The following is a 22,843-nucleotide window of genomic DNA, read 5'->3' on the forward strand; positions in this document are numbered from 1 at the left end:
TCACGTAAATATTTAATATTTCGAACAATGATCCATATTGAGTGCACATTATCTTGTTACACGCTCTGCAATAAACTGCATATACTGGGGCTGAGGTAAGCTTGACATTTATGAATGTGGATTATAATGACGTGGAAACCTCCTTCTGCTGTAAATGCAATATTTGCGTATCGTTTTCTTTAAATTGACCGGCCAAACCATAGTAGCATTGTCCTCCGAAACGAACAAGTTGACAAAACGTTTATGGCCTATTGTCAAAATGTCATTGTACCTACAAATTGTATCCGATTGCAAGATTTTCCCATGAACATATAGATACGTCATCAGATTATTGATACTTTTGGAAAGATTATCAATTTATTAAGATGAAATTTATCAAATTGATTTTGAATGTTATCTGATTTAAAAAAATTTAAAGAAATGTTGCAAATATTAGAATCAATATTATTGCACTGAATATTCAAGTTGTTATATATTTTTGCTCAATTTTATTACCATACTCGTTCCATTACTGGGTAAAGGCTTTCTATAGCTACATCTGGGTCCTCAATTTTTCTTGTCACATATATCTGTCAAACTTAGTTAGTTATTTTATCTAGCGACTTTTAAGTCATGTCTAGACCATTGCCATATTTTAACCAGCTTATCTGCCATCTTAAAGCATTATTTTTTGTGGTTTGTCGGCGTTAGGTCTAACATGCACCTTTCCATGTCTCGTTGCACAACCCGTCTTTCAATGTTTATACAAATAAGTAACTTCATACAGATGTTTTGTTTTACCTCCATTTCACACATATGGGTGCCATAAAAACATAAATACATACTACGTATATCTATTTAAAAAAACTGCTGGTCTCATAATACAATTATTTTCTGTATGCTTGGATAATGAAACTTATCAAGAAACTCAACAGAGCAGATTTCATAATATAAGCAAATAAAATGTGAACTCCGCAAGCGGTTGATATGTATTGGTTGAGCTTTTTAAGTGGACTGTAATTATTTTGTGGGAAGATGAGGAGGTCGGATCTAGGGGCGGGGGAGATGGAACAGAATACCAGACACTGACTTTTGTGATGATGTTTGATGGCTCCGTGGTCTGGTTTCAACTGTCGCTCGGGCGGTATTGTTGTTTTGGGTCACCCGATTCGTGTACACTCACGCACTTTGTGACACAGTTTTATGGATTATATGTGAGGGTGTATGAATGACGATGATAGTTTATGGATGAGTCTGTATCTATTGAATCAATCACTTAAGCGACGGAAAACTATTAGAAGACCGCACGCGTCCTCTGTCGAGATGCAACTGAATGTTCTTTGTAACATCGTCTCTCATGACCCCTAATTGCTTATTGAATGTCTTGTAACAATAACACTGGGGATTAGGAGGTGTGTGAGGAGATAAGGAGTAGAATGGGAACATAAATGGCCCAACCTGGTATGTATTGTGTTATCGATTGTTACGAAGAAAGTCTCAATAGATTACATGAGATTGAAGATAATATTATGTTTGATGACACATTTCTGTATTTTTCTTAAGTTTGCTTGAAATTAAATATTTTTATTCAACAATATCTGCGGTAGATGATAAAACTCAAAATAAAGGCAACCAACCAATACTATTATCAAAAACTTAGATTATACTTGATTATTTTAGTTGACGGTATTATTCAAAATTTATAAATATTTTGATTATTTACAACGATCTTCGTCAAATTTTAGACCACCAGACTCGAGATTTTTTATAAATTTTACACACGTCATTTAGTTTGATTCTCTCATTTCATCATTCTGTCACTAGGCGGCTCCCAATTCCCCCCCGGGGTGGATCGACCAAATAATAAAAATAATACCTCAAAATAATAATACTAAATCATATTGCTATTAAAAGCAGGGGGTGTTTATCCAAACACGATCTATATTTTTACCGTTTTCGTTCCCAGAAAAAATGGAACATCTGATTCCATTTCGATAAGTTTTTTTTTTATAAAAATACCCGCATTTTAATCCTTGCATCATGATATCAATATGATAAATGATGATTGTATGACTTATTAAAATATATATTTTTTTATAATATCGTTATAGTATCTCATCTTTTTGAGCCATTTCAGTTATCGGAAGTTGATTTCGGGTATTTTTTCCTTGCCTGTCATTGTTTTAAATAGGGATGGAATTCTACGTTCAAACCAGTCTATTCACTCATTCTTGAGCCAAGACATAAATATAACAATATTGTATATTATGCTAAATTTGTAAAATGCAGTAGTATTAAATAATTTAATTAGATGAATAAAATTATGACAACAATAAAATTAGGTACTTACAAAAAGTTAAAAAAAATCTATATAATTAAGGAAATTCATATAGAATTTTTGACATCTTTTAATAAAAAAAATATTTAATTAATTAATGTATATAAAAATATTTCCTCTGAATGCAATAAACTAAATAATATAGGGACTGAATATAAATATTGTCCGGCACCTATTTAAAAAATTAAAACATTAATATATTTTTTTAAATCGGTGAGTATCTATCTATATTATATCAATTTTATTCTTTACTCTGGCTATGGTGAAGGGCGAAGGAAGGCTTTTAAGAACACTACGTTTGTTTTTTTTTAATTCAATTAAACCCTGCCTAATCGAATTTATAGAAAATAATAGCCAAAAAGTTTTCGTTTAGCTATAAAATATTTTCCATTTAAATATTTTATAGATAAAAGAATATTTTTATATTTATATTTTTTATCGATTATGTTTCGGTAAGCAGGGCTTAATGAATAAAAGCTAACCACCACTATTTATAATGTGTATTCCTAAATTAACGAAACAAATAAGTATGACAGAAAAGGTGTGCACTATTTTTGTCTGATCGCCCATCTTCTTCTTATTGTGCTATCCTCTATCGGAGGTCGGCCACCATCAAGGCGATCTTATCTTTGTCGTCTGCTACCCCGAACAGTTCAGTGAAGCTGCACTCGTACCAATCACGGAGGTTCTTAAGATCGCCCATAGCATACCTAAAATATTATGGTTTGGTTAAGCAGGGTTTGAATTTTAAAAACTAACCAGCACCATCTGCAAATTGTATTCATAGTTCAATGAAAACAAATAAGTATGACTTACAAAGTTATTTATATCGAATCTTAACAGTATAACTCCACCCTTCGCCACTGTTATAGCTATAAAAAAGCAAAATAATCATTTTTTATAATATATATTTACCAATTCAACACAATATGTTTAAGTACTTGATTAAAATTGCTGAAATGATGCATTTTCGAATGCGAATCATAACGAGTTCTCTATCTATAGTATTTTCATTAAATACGTGTAAAACAGATTGCTTACAAATTCGTTTCAGGTTCAAATAAAAAAACGTATTTGCAATTATGAGTTTCTAAATTGAGATGAAATTGCATGGACTTCATTTATACCTAAGTATCAATTAGGCAACTGGAATAATTCCACTGATACGTACTACTTTTAAATCTAAACTCTCATATGCGTGTGCGTTTTACATCAATCATCGTCAATTAAAATCAGAGTTTAAAAACGCATTTTGCAAACTAATCTGGTTTATTAATTGCATATGTCTAATCTGTATGTATAATCAAGGGAAATGAAGAACATTATTTCTAATTTGGTTGCTTGATAAAGGATTCATCTACAACAGTATTAAATGTGAATCTAATAACAAATTCGTATTTTAAAAAAATACTAAATATTCTATAAATTATAAATAAACGCATCGCTCTCCATATCATTTGGCTCATTACTGAGGTTGGTTATTATATACTGAAATTACAAGCTTTGGCAGTTCTTCAAGCCGACCGGATTCCGGCGTCCTGGAAGGCAGCTAAATACAATCTACAGAGTGTATACGGCGGAGCTACGGGATGCAGGTTTGACTTAGAACGAAGCAAGAAGACTGGCGAGCGACAAGGATTCTTGGAGGCGCCGCGTGGTATCCATATGCTCCAGTTAAGGGGCGGATATGGCAAATAAAGAAGAAGAATAATATAAAACATTCATTTTCGAATATGGCTCCAATGTATCCACAGAGCGAAGGTTAACTTGAAAACCATGTTTTAATAAGGAACGATTGGATATAATTATACTAAAAATCCTTTGGTTAACATACGCATTGAACAAACACCAAGTGATATTAAGACAACTGTAGAATTTTAACCCGGAATATTATGCTGTTGGAGGCGAAGGTACATTCTGTTACCACTCTACTGCCGGCTCCAGAAAATATTATTTTGCAATAAACAAACCCTTTATTTGATTGTATTAATTTGTATTGTATTATTTTCATTTAAACTCTCAGCAAAATTTTAGAGTATAATTATGTCAGTACTGATTATTGAATGATTATACCAGTCCACATCTACGATTTTTTATTAATCGTTGGTAGCGTCATTAAAAAAACAGGAATACAATCCGCCCGAGAAAAGATCAATAAAACTCCTACGCAAGTTAATAGGACCACGAGGCTTGTTGTATGAATGCTGGTACGTGCTCTCTAGGTGGTCCATTTGAACCCAATAAAATCCATCTAATTAGCTTCTACTCATCAAATGATACGTCTCTGAGTAATCATACACATTTCATTTGGGTTAGATTACTCGAAAGGGTTCGACTTACTGTGTCACCATGCATCGTAGCCTTCATTCTTTTACGACTATTTTCTCATTAGATAGGTTTACAAACTTAGATAATAATATTCATTGATTAAAACTACGTTAATTATATTTTATAAAATATAATAAACCCCACGATGGCCGCGCGGCTTACGCGTCGGCTTATAGTGTCGTGGGTACCAGGTTCAAATCCTGGGTCTGGCAAGTACACATATTCTTTTTCAATTTGTGGATGAGTCAGAGTATGGACCTAATAGGTAGAGGAAGTGGGTGACATCCATTCCTCCTAAAAAAACAAAATCTGTTAATACAAACCTACATTCTGTGGAGGCCCATATGAACCTATTAGGATCGGACATGGTCGGAATGAATGAGGAATTATAAGCACATATAATCTTTTGACACTAATTACACAATATTATATACAATAATAATATGAAGCAGTGCTCAGATAGTTTTCGGAATGTAAAATCAATTGAATATTAATAAAAATCATGAAATGCTACATTTGAATAATTACCCAATGAGGGTTTAACACATAGCCAAAATGTTCGTAAGGGGCCTTCAACACCTATCAACGCTTCTGTCGTCCATGCGTATAAAATCACCACCTTGAATTGGTTATCTCGGATGGCTTAGATGTCAGTTCTTTAGTCAGATTTTATTTGTTTTGAGTTTTTTTTTCACCGACGTGTCAGTATATCAGTAAAGACTCTTCAGGGACCTGTATCACTTACCTAAACATGACATGATGTTAACAGTAAATTGTATTAAATTGCATGTTTCGTATTCTTTCGCTAGATACGAGGGTGGGTCAATAATTCCTTAGAAAAAAGCATTAAAACAGTTTTTATTTTTCTATTTTTTTTTATTTCTCAACATAATCTCCTTGGAGCTCAATACACTTGGTTAGACGTTTCTCAATTTTTTTTAAACCGTCAGAAAAATAAGTTTTCGGAAGGTCCTCAAAATAAGCATTTGTCCGATCGATGACTTCTTCATTTGAAAAAAAACGTTGTCCACTTAGCCATTTTTTTAAGTTTGGGAAAAGGAAAAAGTCACTGGGGGCTAAATCTGGCGAATACGGCGGGTGGTTGACCAATTCGAACTTCAATTCTTCAATTTTAGCCATTGATCGTAAACATGTGTAAACACGGGCATTGTCCTGATGAAAGAGGATTTTTTTCCTGTTTAAATGAGGCCGTTTTTCTTCAATTTCGTTTTTTAGCTGGTCCAATAAAGGTGCATAATAATCCCCTGTTATTGTTTTTCCTTTTTCCAAATAGTCAACGAAAATAATTCCACGTGCATCCCAAAATACAGTAGCCATAACCTTACCAGATGATTTTACGGTTTTCGCCTTCTTTGGACATGGTTCGCCTTTCGCAATCCACTGCTTTGACTGTTCTTTCGTCTCGGGAGTATAGTGGTATATCCATGTTTCATCTACAGTCACAAAGCGACGAAAAAATTCATCCGGATTGCGTTGCATGAGCGACAACAGGGCTTTAGAGGCCACCACCCTATTGCGTTTATTGTCGACTGTGAGCAAACGCGGCACCCATCTTGCAGAAACTTTTTTCATGCCCAATTTGTCATGTAAAATAAAAATGACGCTACCTTTTGAGATCCCTGTAACCTCAATTATCTCACTCAACTTTAATCTTCGGTCACTTAACACCATATCGTGGATTTTATTGATCATTTCTGATGTAGTCACCTCTACAGGACGTCCTGAGCGTGGTTCATCCTTTGTTGATGTACGACCACGTTTAAATTCATTTAACCAGTTATAAATAGTTGCAAGTGAAGGAGCAGATATGCCGTGAACTAAATCCAACTCATTTTATATTTCCTTTGCTGTTAACCCTTTTATATTAAAATGTTTAATAACAGCTCTAAACTCAATTTTCTCCATTTTCCATTTTTCTATTTTCCACAAGCAAATTTTTTTTTAAATGTACGAGAAACACACAACAACCCGACCAATCTGATTGAAACTTCGCAGCATACTGAATCGGTAGTGCCGCTGCATGAAAACAAACCGCTTACAGTACTAGTCGCGCCACCTGTCGGCTTTTCTAAGGACTTATTCTCGTATCTAAATTAAAACTACACGTTTACCAAATATGTATGTAAAAGGGCAATTGGTTCGATTGCGATTAAATTGAATATTTGTTATCTGCTGTGTAAAATATAAGCTGAAATCTGCAATGTTTGTATTCCGCTCATTTTTTTTCTATAATAAGTGACATTGTGTACAAGACCGCATTTGCGGCATGGCAGGCGAGGTGGATCGCCTCCCCCGAGGGGCGGCACACTTACCGTTTTTTTCCAGACGCAGGCACCAAACTAGAAGACTCCAACCTTCGCACTGGATTAGCCAGTTTCTTACCGGCCATGGCAACTTCGAAGTTTGGCTTGATAGTAGATGGGCCGGGTTGTACATGTGGGCATGACCACCAAGATGTTAAACACATCCTCTGGGATTGCCCGCTTATGGAACTCGAACGAGTGGAGCTGTTTGCCAGGGTCCGTCCTCACACGAGCCCAATTGGTCATGGAGATCTGGTAGCAACCGAGGCCAACTTTGCGGTATTCGAGAAATTTGCAGTTTCGTATGGGGAGCGGGATAGTCCCGACTCTTCTGTAGACTCATCCATTTCAATTCGTGACACTCAGTATGCGGGTACACGAAGCGCTTAATGTCAGCGGACAGCAGAGCCAGTCCAAAAAAAAATCTTTCTTAACTTTATTCTTTAAGCACTACGGTGCATGGTTGCAGCATCAGTCCCGTGCGGCTCCGTCTCGGGACGGAATGAGCACTTAAAATCACTTCTTTCAGACACGTTTAAAGCGTCATAGAAAGCGGCCGTGCATATCCACGGCTGTACATATATGACGGGTGGTGGTGGGAACTTTAATTACTGTATACCCAGGGAGAAACATGCTAATTAAGTGAAAATATATTATATTCAGGGAATATCTGTTCTGTGATTATATTATTAGAATTTGAACGCAGTCCGAAAAAAACACATTTTTATTACTAATGCCATGACCGATCTGAACCCATCACTAATGTAAGAAAAGGGTGTCATTTATATACTTTTTGAGATGATGGAGCTTAAAGATTGCATTGGTGCATGTTGTCATTTAACGCATTGATAATATCAAAGTACAGTTAGAGGTCTGGCGGGAGATCAGTTGGGAGCCACACTAGTATTTTATAAATTCTAAGCCTTGATAGTACTTATTTAATCTACGGCACCGATTAATTATTGTTCACATAATATTCGTTATTTAGATATTATAGGTAAAAAGTAATTCAAAATATTCAAATTTAATTGTTCGGTTTGTAAAGTTTGAAAAGTTTTGTAGAATCTCATTTAGTTCCATTGATCGTTTTACGGTGATCAAATGGCATTATAGACCTTCTCTAATGATACACATAAAATAAACGAACACACTGTCCGAATCTAAGTCGATACACTAAATCTAAAACAAAATGGTTGAATTTAAAGTTTCGGACATAAAGATCGTCATTATAGTATTGCTTGATACAAAGTAGGTAGGTACTATACGAATTGAAATAATTATTGTTAGTATAATCTTATCATATTATTACTTGGAATGATACAACTCAATTTTTCGATAATTGTTTACATATACGATACATATAATGAACATGGTTATAAAAAACCGGCTTAAATTTAATAAAAATCAGTTCTCGATAGAATTATTTAAAATTATATTTTATTTCTGTAATACTATATTATTTTTAATGTGACAACCATGGACATAATAATATGTACAAATCATTACATACAAATTATCTATGTAGAGTTGTTTATAGACGGTAGCCGATTATGTCATAGACGAAGATATGCAAAACGCATTAGGTATTATTACAATGTGCAGCAAAAAAATGCAAAATTATTATGTCAATAACAGAATAGGAAAAATATACTGTAAAAATATCAATTCGAATTTGTAATAATTATGCACCATACCATGATGTATATACAGTTATTTATTTCTATTCTAAATTATCTATTTTTTTATGAGAATACCCTGATATTTATGAATAGGATATTTGATGAGGGCTTCGATACAATATTACCATTAATAATGTGACAACATAATATAGACGTACTAACAAAATCCTAAGGTAGTTTTACGCCAGGGAACTAGAAATTTTCAGTACTGTTCGGTTATCAGGAATACAGCGGAAAACACATTTTGAAAACAGCCGATAAACTGGATTATTTGTTAGGTTAACCCAGGGGTCGGCAAACTCTTGAACCAAAAGAGCCAAATATGAGTGGCACAACGGTTAAAAAAAATTCGAGAGCCATACGTATATTTTTATAAATATGATTTATTTAAATGAATTAATTACATTTTATAATTGTTTATTTATTAAGTGGACAATATTTCCCGAATAAAACTAACATAAATACTTAATATTATATGTTTTTAAGGTTGACATTATAAATATAATTTTTACAGAATATGAATTACATTCAATTTTTACGCATTCCTTAAAACTAATATGAACAATGACCTTCCTTGCATTTCTATGGAGAGTGTGTATGTTTGGTATGTAACTTGTAGTTTTTAATTTCAGGTGCGACTCCAAAAACTTCTCATCGGTTATTTGGCTTATCTAAATGCTATTTATATTATTCATGTTTCAAAATGATTGTTCACATACATATTATTGTGTAGACTCGAATATGAGTTCGATCGTAGTATCTACTTTATGTAGATCTGTGTGTTGTGAAATTAAATTGCATTTATCTCACTCCAAATCCTCAATTTTGGTGGCAAGACATACAAATTTTTAGCTCCATAACTATTTGCTTGTTAAATCCACCAATAAAATTGTATTTCAAAAGTGCTCGTGTCAATATCAAGTGAAGAAAAATTTAATATGTCGACTTTTGCAATGGGGGGATTTAAAACAACACAATCATACCTTTTTGCATCAACCATCACGGAGGAAAAATTAGACTTGCGATAATGTCATTATATTACAATAAGTGTACAAATCAAAAATAAAAATTGTGAATTTTGCAAAAGTTTTTGTAAAAATTGGGAATTTGGCAAAGAGTCGCACGCCAATACCCAAAGAGCCACATGCGGCTCGCGAGCCGCGGTTTGCGGACCCCTGGGTTAACCTAACCAAACCTAACCCAACCTAACCTAACCTAAACTATCCAAAACTAACAAATAATCCAGTATATCGGGTATTTTAAAAATGTGTTTTCCGCTGTATTCCTGATAACCGAACAGTACCAAATTTTCTAACTGCCTAAATTAATTTTTATTTTTCGTATCGAAATATTAGGTTATTTAAAATTACTAATATTGCTACAATTATTTCTAAAATTGTCCTATAGAGTATAAACCCTCATCATAAATACATATTTATCGTTCAGGAATACATTTTCTTTCTATTTATTAAATATCAATCCAGCAATAATTATTGATTTTTAAGTATTTAGCCAGTGGAATGTTATTAAATATATTATATAATATGATATCCGTCTATACTGTAGGACATCATAAAAAGAAATGTATTAATTTTTTTCGTTTTCACTGTTTATAACAATTTTGTAGAATTAATTGTTCAAAATGCTAATTCACATATATTTTAAACTAAATATGATGTTTTATTCATATGTTATTTTATACATTTAAGCCGTTTTTTGGATATATCCAGTGTAAATAATGAGTAAGACGTGCTTTTACACTAAAATTACATTTAATGTAGTTTACATCTTGTAATTGGCCGTAATGATGCGTATTAAAATCATGCGATTTATTTGCCAAACTGAATTAATTATAATTATCTCTGGATTGTGTCTTTGCTCATATGCAATTAGATGTAAACTCATAAATTTAGTAAGTATGCAAAAGGATAATGGCAATAAGTCACTATTTCTCAGATGTCCAGATCTTGGACAATTCTGAATATAAAATTATGTACATATATAATTTTGAAAAACACTTTCTGAGAGAATATATTATAACCAATAGAAAAAATCTTTTTTTTAAAAAAAGTAAGCCAACCCGACGGGGAATCGAACCCCGTATCTCCCAGGTTTATGCCCTGATCCGTGCATTACCACTATGCTACGAGGTGACATACTAATTGCGACAAATTTTAGCTATTGGTCAATTTTAATAACTACTTATCAGTGCTCTTCCAAATCAAGCTACTTTGGCAATCGATTTGTGTTTCTTAAATCAAAGTAGGTAACTATTTACTATTACTTCGATTACTAACCGACGTCGTGGAATTTCTCCAATATTTTTTAGAAGTAACTACTTGCACTTGCTAATAATTTATAAATGAATGATGAATGATATATTCTTAAGTCTTGTGAATTATTCGTTGAATAAAAGAAATAGTTAATTATAAAATTATGTGTTTTATCTTGATTGCAGTTGTTCACCCTTTCTTCACCAACATTATAGTTAACTTATTTTAAGCTTTAAATATATCCAGATTTCCTTAATCTGAAGGTTTTATCGGGAAATAATATAAATAATTATTCTTTTTACTTTATTTTGATTTAGTAGTGCACAACTATTGTGGTATTTTTTTTACATATATACACAATATTAAATAAATAATATCGTGTAGTAGTTTGTCGTAGTTATGCAAATTACGTTGGTAATTTACCAACTTTACGTATAGACTGGCATTACGTACGTTATTAATATATATATATATATATATTTTTTTACAGTAACCAGTTTTTTATGGATGTAGAAAATCTTCCAAATTACAAAGGTTCTTAATGATAATTGACATCATATTTTACTTCCATAAAACCCTCTGGTTAAAATTATACTAATGCTTTAATTATATAGTAGGTGCTAACGTTTATTATTTTAAAGCTGTTAAGTGATAAAAATAATGAAAGATCATATAAATTCAATTGCATATAAATTATATGATGATTATTAAATGCTGGCTACTCATTTCATTACATTTTAAAACAACTTTAATATATAATTATTGAAACTGAGAATGCGGTGAGAATTTATTTAAATTTTATGATCAAAATTTAAAATATACCATTCAGGAAGATGCGTTTTGTAAGAAAAGCTTTTCGTGTATTAAAATGTGAAATTAACGTACCTACCTTTATTACACTGATTCAATTTATTATTATTTAAATAAATTATAAACATTATTTATGTGTTATTAGTTATACCCATTATAATAAATAAAATATATTTCTGTCGAGAAAATATGATATTAAAAAAATACTTCCTTCTTAATTATCAAGAATACTTTTCAAAACAAAACAATACCTTCTTAAATAATTTGTAATTTACATGCCTTGAAAATACCCACTAGAAAATAATACGACGCCTGATAATGAACCCGTGTATCCAATGTTATCGCGCCAATATGCTTTAACCAATTAAGTTACGGACCTCCTACTTAATTACGATAATTTCAACTAGTAGGTCTTACATGAAATGCTTATCAAATTGCGTTATTTTTGCGTTGATTTTTGATTTTACAAATGTAATTTTATCTAGTAGGTACATATGAGGTGTTTTCATGTTATGTATGTTCAATATAATATAGAGTGTTACATTCCTAAAACTGGTGAATTATTATTCGTTGAAAAAAAACAAATTTTTCATTAAAAAAATGTAATTCAGTTATGATTATACTTACTTAATGGTTTTATAGGTTTGATATCGAAAAATAAAATAATTTTGTTAATATACTGCTGTCAAATAGAAATCATATAAATACTATCACAAATAAATTTGAAAATCATACATTTTAGTGAAATGCGAAAATTAATATAATATATTTTATACTTAATGAAAATTGATTGTCACTTCGGTTTTGTATAAATAAAAACCCTTTCAAATGTCTAAGACTAAAATTTGTTTTCATTTTTTTAGATAGTGTTCTATTAATTTATTATTTAGAGAATTTATACAAACTGAAAAATAGCCAGACTCAAATAATCCTAAATATTGGTTAATTATTTTTATTGTGTTTTAATAAATACTTTTTTTGCTCAAGATATCTAAGTGCCATATCTTTATATATTATTATACTTAGTAACTAATATTTACTGTGTTCACTTAAAATTTTTTTTTTATTAAATTCAACCATTAAATAGATAATTTCATATAATTTATCGATACTTGCTTATTGATTTTATCGACCAATAAAATTTCCAAGTCACTAATGCATTATTCATTTTGAGAAAAAAGCCTAACTAAAATTTTAAAGATATTTTGATGTTTCACAAAGCGGTGTGTTAAAATCTTCAATCAAGAAAACAAACATTGAAATCAGCGTAAACTTTTTTCTATGCATACCTTTACAAAAAAGTAAAATAACTAAGAGCTTTTTATCCTATAAACAACGGTTTTCTTTTCCAAAAGCTCTCATCTCATTGTTTTTTAAGGCGTTCATGATTACGTATAATAGTCGAATGATGCTGCTAATATTTCTAGTGAAATTGCTTGCCAAAAGGTAGGCAAAGGATACTAAGAATATTTTTCTGCCTCGTCACTATTATAACTTAGCGGTAGATTCGTTAAAAAGTCATTTTACACCTCGGTGATTATATAAAAATGCTGTTCTTTTATATTTTTCTCACAGCCGACAGGCACTTTTGTATTGCAATTTGTTTCACTATGGTAGAAGTTTGTAAAAAATGACGTGTGATTGTCCATCAAAAATAAAAAAAAGGGTTTTTAAAAATGGTACTTATGGATGTAAATACCTATGGATTCAGAATTACACATTCTTTTAAATTAGTAAAAATGCTTAGTTTGTAAGTAAAATTGAAATACAAATTTAGTAAGAGAAACATTATTCATAACTTTAAATAACATCAGCAAAGAACTTGAAATCAACAAAATTCAAATACACAACGTAAGCTTGTTAGTAACGCAAAATTTTTATCCTATCGTTACCAAGAGTATTTTGGCTAGCAAATATTTTGTATTGGAATCCCATTTGATGCAAGATTTTTATAATAACTTTGTTATTGCTGCTGTTTCAAAATATGTAATTTTATCATCATAGATTCTTCTAATATTACACCTGGTATATATTCAGTAATTAAAAATAATATGTATATTTAAAAACATAGGTAGATTAGGATTTTATTTACTAAAAGGGAGGGTAGATTTCTAGCTAAATTTATTTTTTTATAAACACCCAATTTTTTTTTTAAGTAAATGACAAGATTAATTCTGTAGTCTTTGGTCAAATCATGATAATTTTAGATATTATATACAATATGTACCCTACTAGATTTTTTGGGCTTTTTCAATTGATCTATCGAAACAATTGAAAGACAAAATGATAGTATTTACTAGTAAATCACTTTTACATAATATACCATTGCATTTTATTTACTCAGTTACAGAGAGAAATACAATTTTTCAATAGGCACTACAATGTAGCAATCAAAATGTATAATGTTTGTTTTTTTTTTATATGTGAAGTTACCCAGCAATGTTAACAAACTAAAAACGTATGGTAAACAAAACAAATTGTGTAAGTACTCTTGTTAAAAGTTTTCACTTGCATTTGTTACTTTTTCTCAAGATCCAGTTGATTGACAGTATTGAAGACTTTGTCAGGACATCACGCTTTCCATTCAGGGCGTGAAGGCACTTTCGACAACAAACGAGGCCAGTTCTTGTGAATTTTAGGCGCCTCATTTGGCGAATTCACCCACGCGTGCTCTGGTAGGAAGCAACACAGGCATTTGTATCCAATTTGTGTAGGAACAAAACTGATACAATTACAAAAATATTTGCGTACAAATATAATATTGTAAAAAGAACTAACATTCAAAAAATAATTTGGTATGAGTGACAACTCAAAATTTAGTGCTGAGTATTACACAAAATTTTAAAATGTTAAAACGTACAAAATTCCAACTTTATAATCTCAGAAATATATTAGTTTTTTTTTAATGGGACTTAAATTCACATCCATTACAATCCGGACAACAAGCTTTACCAAATAGGTTAAAATTTAAAATACTACACAATATGCCAATTTTTTCTGAAAAAATTATTTATTTTAGATGTATGCCAATTAACATTAATTCAAATTGTAGAAGTTGTAAAAACAAAACCGTTCGGAGTCGTAATATATAAATTATATATTTATACAATAAATTGTGGTAGTAGTCCCACAAATTAAAATGAGTTTGATCTGTCTTCAATAATTAAAATCTAGGGTAAAAAGTTGAGCAGATTAGACTCGAGCTCACGTTTTTTAATGTAATGTGAATCAGCCAACATAATATTATACATTAAATATATGCTTTTACTGTATATGCATTAGATTAGATAGAGATTATTTTCATTAATTAATTGTACAGTTTTTCATGTAAGTAGTATGAATATTGTATCTAACTAAAATAAAGTTATGAAAAACGCTCATCGGGCCGAGATTGACACACGGGTACCGGTTCTAATAAGGATCCATAGAAAACAAAATTTCTTAATATTTAGATAAATATTTTTATGAACAAATAAAGATAATATTGCGAAGAAGTGTATGGTAGTGAGAGCTACAGCAAGTTTTAATAATTAATTAGGTACATCATCTTCAAATGCAATTAATAACCACTTTTCATAAAATGAACAATATTTTTATTTAAACAGTTGGTAAAAATGTCAATGTTAAAACTTACTTATATTAATACATACCTACATTAAAATATTATTATAGTATGGTGTAATGCTGTACGTATGGACATACGATGCATACATATAAAATATATACAGGTATTCATATCGGATAAATAAAAAGGTGTAAAAAAATTCAATATTCAATTATGATAATAAGTTATTATTAACCGTTACATACTGTAACGTTTGAAAGTAAGAGATAGCAAACCATGAGTGTGATGGCACATGATTTTTTGTTCATCAAAGCATATTTTACAATTACCTACGTGGTCGCAGTCATGATTTATTCTGGATTGGAACCGTTTCCTCGTGTCAAGCCTATCAGGCACCATTAGCGAGGGGTGCAAGACTAGTAAATGCGCTCCCTAAAGATATAGACATTTTCAATGATGTACTTTGCATTTTATTTTTGAAACTGTATTTTTCTGTATAAAATTGTATATTTTTCGTTCTCAAAAATTATATTTTTCTGTATTAAATTGTACTTAAGTATGTTTTGATTATTTTTTTTTGTTATTATTATTGTTATAATATATATTTTTATTTTTCTATATTCTCTTCTCTCTTGTGAGGGTAATGTTTGACTTATAATGTAAATCTCATGTTGTGTACGTCTTGAATTTAGATTTGTTATGTCCACAATGTTTTGTATTCTTAAATAAATAAATAAAAATAAATGATAAAACAGGAAATATAGTTAAAGAATGATTTCTCATTATATAATAATATTATATAGGTTTTAGATCACACATATTCGGAGACATCAATATGTTGATCAGTGGAATGTGGTTCATAGAAGCTGTTGATACGGAGCATGCCTAGATATACTTTGTCTTGATAACATTGTATGCTTGAATATACTTTATTTACTGTTTATTTTTACGGCATTCGATGCATAAGTATTATAATTTTTATGTTGTATTATGTTGTTATATAATTAAGTGTAAGAAATATTTATTTTTACTTTTTATCTCCCAAATGATGTAACTAAATATAGTTTCATTGAACCAAAAACTTCTGTGAGTGCTAATAAAAATAATCACAAGATAAAAAGAACTTTTTATATAAAACGTTTTTAAATTTTCTGTTGAATCATATAAACTTGACTTGACTTGACTAGCTTAAACGATCAAAAAAAATTGTACTTGATAGAAATAATACTAAAATTTCATATTGATTTCCATAGTAATGCACGTTTATATTAATAATTTAGTTGCTAGGACCCCAGACCCCTAGCAACCAATAATTGTGTCGAAATAACTTTTCATACAAAACAGAAGTTACTGAAAATGAATTCTATTCTACTTAAAGATGGTTAAAAGTATTAAAAATGCATTGGCATCGTGTTCTGATATATTCTAAAGTTTCAAATGTCTAGCTAGTCGGGAAGTTAGTTAAATATCGATTGAAAGATTTGTATCGGACAAAGATCCACCGGACAAATAAGAATACGAGTTAATAAAAACGTTGTAATATACCTGCCTAAATATTGGTTTAAATGGATTTTCCCAACAGCAAGCTTATGAGAAATCCTCACTGCACGCAATTGAGTGCAACATTGCAACAGTGCAAAATGCGGTATATTTAATTTGAATGGTCTTTGTTTTAGTTTCGTTATTTTAAATGGTGGCAATGTTTCATATTTCTTGATATTGTTTTAATGATGATCGAAATTGAATTCAGAATTTAAATATAGTTATGTTTAGATTTATATAGTAAACGTCTACTTGTGTCTACGGACTGTGTAAGAAAGATATTTTTTTAAATTTCTTTACAATAATTTATTATTATATATTTATATTATTAAATGCCAACTGAAATTATCTTTAAAGCAGTTTTGATGTTGCATTTGAGATTATAGTATTTTTAAAATATATCGCACAGTACTGACACATCAAGGGACGCAAGTATCATAAGAACGAATGAACCAAAATGGTATTTTCTGATTTTTAGACATTTATACTCAAAAAAACTCGCTCTTATATGTATTAAAAGGACGTATTTCCATCCCTTTCATAAACATGTTTTTTATATGATGCGTATCTCCAATATAACCAACTGATTAAGTATCATAATAGCGTAATGTATCATTTGTTGTTTCGATAGTAAACTTTCACGTATTCGGTTAGTATCAGAATAACATAATAATATTATTGTATCATTTGTCGTTTTGTCACAAAATTATCGACATATTGTAACTAACGTGTTACAATATGTAACCGGCGCAAATGGAGATAATAATACTGTAGCAATTATACCACTCAACATTACATGAATGAAACATTAATATGTATGTTTTGTTGTCAAAACAAAATAATAGAGCGAAAATTATCTATATAATATATCAGAATTTCCTCAATCATAACTAGATCAGTAGGGTATGCTATGATTTAATAATTGCGACAATGTATCTTGTAATATATATTGCATTAGTATAAATAAGTAGAACCATCCATAAATCCTTACTCACTCATCGAGTCCGTCCCGCGACGTACTACTATCATCACGAATTCACTCGAGTCCAGTCTCTCAGTTCATTAATATAACCAATCTCTCGATCTCATCGATCTCACCAGTGCATCCGTATCCGCGATTATAGCCTCACGCAGTCATCTTTATTATTGTATTTATTTAGTATCGTAATGATAAATAAACTCTCCTCCAAACAAAGAAGCAACAATAACCTTCTATCTCCTCCACATTATCTACCACCAAAATACTGTAAAAATTGTGTCCAGTAAATTAGCATTACTGCTAAAGTACCGTCAAAATATCACTTATGATTTTCTTGTCAAGGTATAAAGTACAAACATATTATTATATTTATCATCATATAGTTAAATAAATATTAAAAAAGTACCTATTTTCATTTTAAATTTTCTACAGTAAAATAAATAAAATATTGCCTTGAAAGCTCTTAATAAAGTTTACATACTTCTGATATTTAATAAATATATTATGACCATTGTTTGTTTAAATTGTATTGTAATTTTATGATAACTAGTGCATTTACGCTAAGAATAATTTATTATAATGTAAGGAATGTGTCACCCGTTAAAAAAAAATATGTAAATCATTTATCCTTGTTTTTGTTTAAGGTGTTATATACTACACACTAAAGCTGTGTTGCCACACATGATGTGACAGTATATTGTCTTAACTGGTGTAGTATATTACTATAATTATATATATCAGACAATGAAATTAATATGGACGAAGCATCTGGAAAAAAATGACATTCACTTTTTTATCGGGTCTGCCGAATGGCATAATCTGTTCTAACACCATTATAATAAAGGTGATATTGCTCTAAATTCCCGATGCCTTTTGTTGGGTCTGCTGAATGGTTCGGTTCGAACGGGTTCGCTCAAATAAACATTGACACTAGAAACACTGTTCTAACGCCATTGCAATAAAGGTGATATTGCCATAAATTCCCGATGCGTGATATCGGATAATGGAAATTGCGTGACGTCTACCTATATACGTGCGAATGTCGCTTTGGGCGAATTTACTTGCTAGCTACTGTATTGGGTACGTTGTAAATTAATAATGTCATTGATATCAGATAACACTATGACGTGAGAATCGTATCGGTTATTCCAGTTTTTCGTAGCATTGATTTTCTAACCTAGTTTTAGTTTTTTTTAATATTATATTGATAGGTATTAACGTAAAATCTCCAATTGTCACCAATTATTTCAACATGATATTACAGGAGCTTATAAACCCGTGATGGAAGAGTGGTAATTATGACATCATAATTTTAGATTTCGAATCATGGTTCTGACAAATTCAGATGTAGTTTTTTTAATATTTGTTAGACGCAAATAGTGTACATAACAAATAAATCAACAAAACGATAGGCTCAGGTGTACATACTGAAAAATGATTTGGGGACGTCTATTTTGCTTTAAAAATAATAACTTTAATACCGTGTAAGCGTAAGGGGTGGGGGTAACAAAATCTAGTAGGTGCCACAGCATTTCAAATTTACCTCGACTACTAAAAACTTTTCGTCGCTTCAATCACGGACTTTTCCAGATACATTCCTCAGACTCAGACACTCTATACGTTGAGTCTAGTGATAAATAGATGGCTTGCAGTTATTTCGTCGTATAGTGTCCGTATGTGTCGTCAGCGCTGTCTTATCTCTAAACATACCGAATTGGAATATTAGAGCAATTAAAAAAAGTGCCCAATTAATTAGTGCCACGTATATTCCAGGGACTACATGCATTGCGTCTCGTAGAATGCCGAGAGCAGTGACGCTAACCCATTGACAAGGCTGTTCGATAGGCAAATCATCTGGGTTACGAACCTCAGTCATGAGAAAGAAAAAGAAAATGTAATATCCCATTTACCTATATAAAAATACATTTAATTTATAAAAAATAATTTGTAAAAAATAAATATTAAATATTTTATAAAATATAAAAAAAATATATAAAAAATAAATAATTAGTTTTTTTTTTTCATTTCTGTTGCGGATCTGGACCCGGAAACCTCCCTTGTATGCGCTCCTGAATGGGATGCAATGTAATGTAACCTTAATTATGATAGTGAGTGCTATTATCATATAAAAATGCTCTTGTTGTTACATAACCAATCAAGGAACATTATTTAATTAGGATGATCATACGTGGAAAAATGCATTACATTCTTTGTAACATTGAAAGCATGGCACTAACATTACTCAGCCGCGTACATAGTAGCTATTCCATATTTTTTTTTACGAATGTGCAAATTACAAATAATTATTTCGCGAAAGAGAATGCCGTCACTTACGCATAGGCGTGTATATTTCACCGGTGCAGCTAATTGGTTATTAGGGCTCCAGAAAATTGGACGGAAGAACTTTTCTCCTCATTTCTCGCCCCATTTACGGCCAGCAAACCGCTTATTGGCGAGGCGTGTGACAACTCTCAATGGGGTCCGAGTAAATGCAAGGCTCTTGCCATATGATTACAGTGGCCGAACGTAACGGCCCCTCCATTTGGCAATTTCGGCAAGATTTTTATAATACAATATGTCGAAAATTCAGACAGTGTTAGTCACTCTATATTATTTAATTTTTCATTTAATATTGCTTAGCATAATTTATTACTGAGGACGAACGTGATCGTGTCAAGCCTATCAGGCACCATTAGCGAGGGTGCAAGACTGGTCAATGCGCTCCCCAAAGACGTAGATATTTTAGGTGACGTGCTATCTATTTTGTTTTCAAAATATTATTTTTCTGTATAAAATTGAACTTACGTATGTTTTTATTTTAATTTTATTTTTTATTATTTTATATATTCTCATCTTCTCCCTTGTGAGAGTAAAATTTGTTATAATGTAAATCTCATTTTGTGTAGAATTGAATTTAGATTTGTTATGTCGACAATGTTTTGTTCTTTTAAATGAATAAGTAAATATGTGAAATGGCTGTAAAAAAACTCAAAAACGGAAAGGCACTGGGTGGAGACGGCATACATCCAGAATTCCCCAAGTATAGCTTAAGCGCAATCCTGCACCCTATGTTTTATCTGATGACAAAGGTGTGGGAAGAAGAGCACTGTTTGAGGGACAGGGTGAACAGTAAAATCATCACACTTCACAAAAAAGGTGACCCTCTTAACTGCGACATCAATTACCGAGGAATTACGCTACTCAGCGTTCCGGGAAAGATTTTGGCAAACATCCTCTTGATGAGAATTAATAATAAACCCGATAATGCACATAATCAGGAAAAAACAGGCCGGGTTTCTACCTTCTACCAAATTTACAATCTTCGGTGTCTTCTCCAGCAGAGCCACGAGCTGAATAGTCCGTTGCCCTGCTGCTTTGTGGATTATGATATTGCTTTTGACAGTCCGCACTACCTCTCCTTATGGAAGATAATGGGAGCATACGGGATCGCCCCCAAGATCGTTGCCATAATCAAATGCCTGCACCACAATAACAAATTCTGTGTCGGAATTGGTGAGACTGTCACGGAATGGTTCGGAGACATGACCGGAGTCAGGCTTGTCAGACTCAGTTTGTGTTCTTTCTCCGTATCTCTTCATCGTCTTCTTTGACTTTATACTACGAAAGTCAATATCACCTGACCGAGGCATATCTGTTACCCCCACGGTAAAGCAATTTGACCTGGAAAACGCCAATGACGCTGTCCTATTCGACAACTCAATCGAGGGCATTCAAGAGACAATCAACGGGTTGCATGACAACTCGTCTGACTAGCGAGAGGCAAAACATCGAGTGCGTCGACAGTTACAAATACCTGGGGGTACACATCATGTGAGATGGCATTATGCAGAGAGAGCTCGCTATAAGAATGAGAATGGCTGGAGCAACATTCAACTCTATGCGCAGTGTCTTGGGCTCACGATTGTACTCGGTCAAAACAAATGCCGCTCATTTTACGCATGCATTCTGATGGTGCTGATTTACAGTAGCTAATCATTGCGTCTTACGAAGGCTAAGAGCAACCGTATACTAAGCTTCGAAAACAGATATTTGCGACGGATACTGGGTGTGCGGTGGTATGAATTTAGGAGTAACGAGGAGATAAGATAGTGCACCAAGCAGCTTCTCATCATGATGCAAGTGAAGAGGCGACGTTGGACTTGCTCGGCCACGTGCTACGGCTGCCAGAAGAGAACTTCAACCTGGTTTACCTGTTCTTCAAACAAACCGAAATACTATCTATATAGTGTATACGGCGGAGCTACGGAATGCTGGTTTGACCTGCAACGATGCAAGAAGACTGGCGAGCGATAGAGATTCTTGGAGGTGCCTCGTGGTGTCTGTATGCTCCAACTAAGGGACGGATATGGCCGAATAAGAAGTTATCTTAAGTTCACCAATATACGAGTGAATAAATTAAAATATATTATCAAAAATATTCTGTCTATTACTAGGTAAATACATTATACCATTATTTTTATTGACTCTTTTCAATTACCTATGTCACTTTTACCGATATAGTCATATCGTAATAATTTATTGAATTTTAAGCAGGTATTTTAATAAATCGACATATAAATAGTAATATTGACATCCAATGTGGTTTTATGATGTCTCTCAGACAGTATTAATACATAATTTTATTGAAATATGAAATGCTACATTTTGCTTTATCCATTTTTATCTTCCGTCATTCTATCTTTCCATCTCTCAATATTATACGAAATTGAATATTATTAGATTGATGGTAACATTGGTTAAAATATATATTAACTATTGAACAATAAATTAATTGTAGGACTTAATGAGTAGCTGATCTCTAACTACTCACGTCATTATTTCATTAACATGATTCCATTTTTTTCTGGATTTCTTATAATAACTTGTATTCACGTTTAACGCGGAATATTAAAAACCACTTTAAAAAGCGGTGTTATAAGTGTGAAAATGAGACATTATAACAAAAACTGGTTTAAAAAAAGAGTAATTTGTAATTTGGGAAGTATTTCGGGTTAAATACCGTCAA

General features: G+C 31.8%; 1 protein-coding gene across 1 annotated transcript in view; it reads right to left on the reverse strand.

Moving 5' to 3' along the window:
- The window catches only part of LOC147063935 (achaete-scute homolog 1a-like), a 114,452-nt gene extending 93,036 nt beyond the window's left edge, over window positions 1-21,416 (reverse strand). The window contains exon 1 of the mRNA XM_085959119.1: window positions 21,284-21,416. Coding sequence (XP_085815245.1) covers window positions 21,284-21,416 — 133 coding nt within the window. The remainder of the gene's footprint in view (window positions 1-21,283) is intronic.
- Between the last annotated feature and the right edge of the window lie 1,427 nt (window positions 21,417-22,843).

Source organism: Rhyacophila brunnea, unplaced genomic scaffold, assembly GCF_057557595.1.
Source record: "Rhyacophila brunnea isolate RB1 unplaced genomic scaffold, BYU_Rbru_1.0 scaffold_8, whole genome shotgun sequence".
Lineage (NCBI taxonomy): Eukaryota > Metazoa > Arthropoda > Insecta > Trichoptera > Rhyacophilidae > Rhyacophila > Rhyacophila brunnea.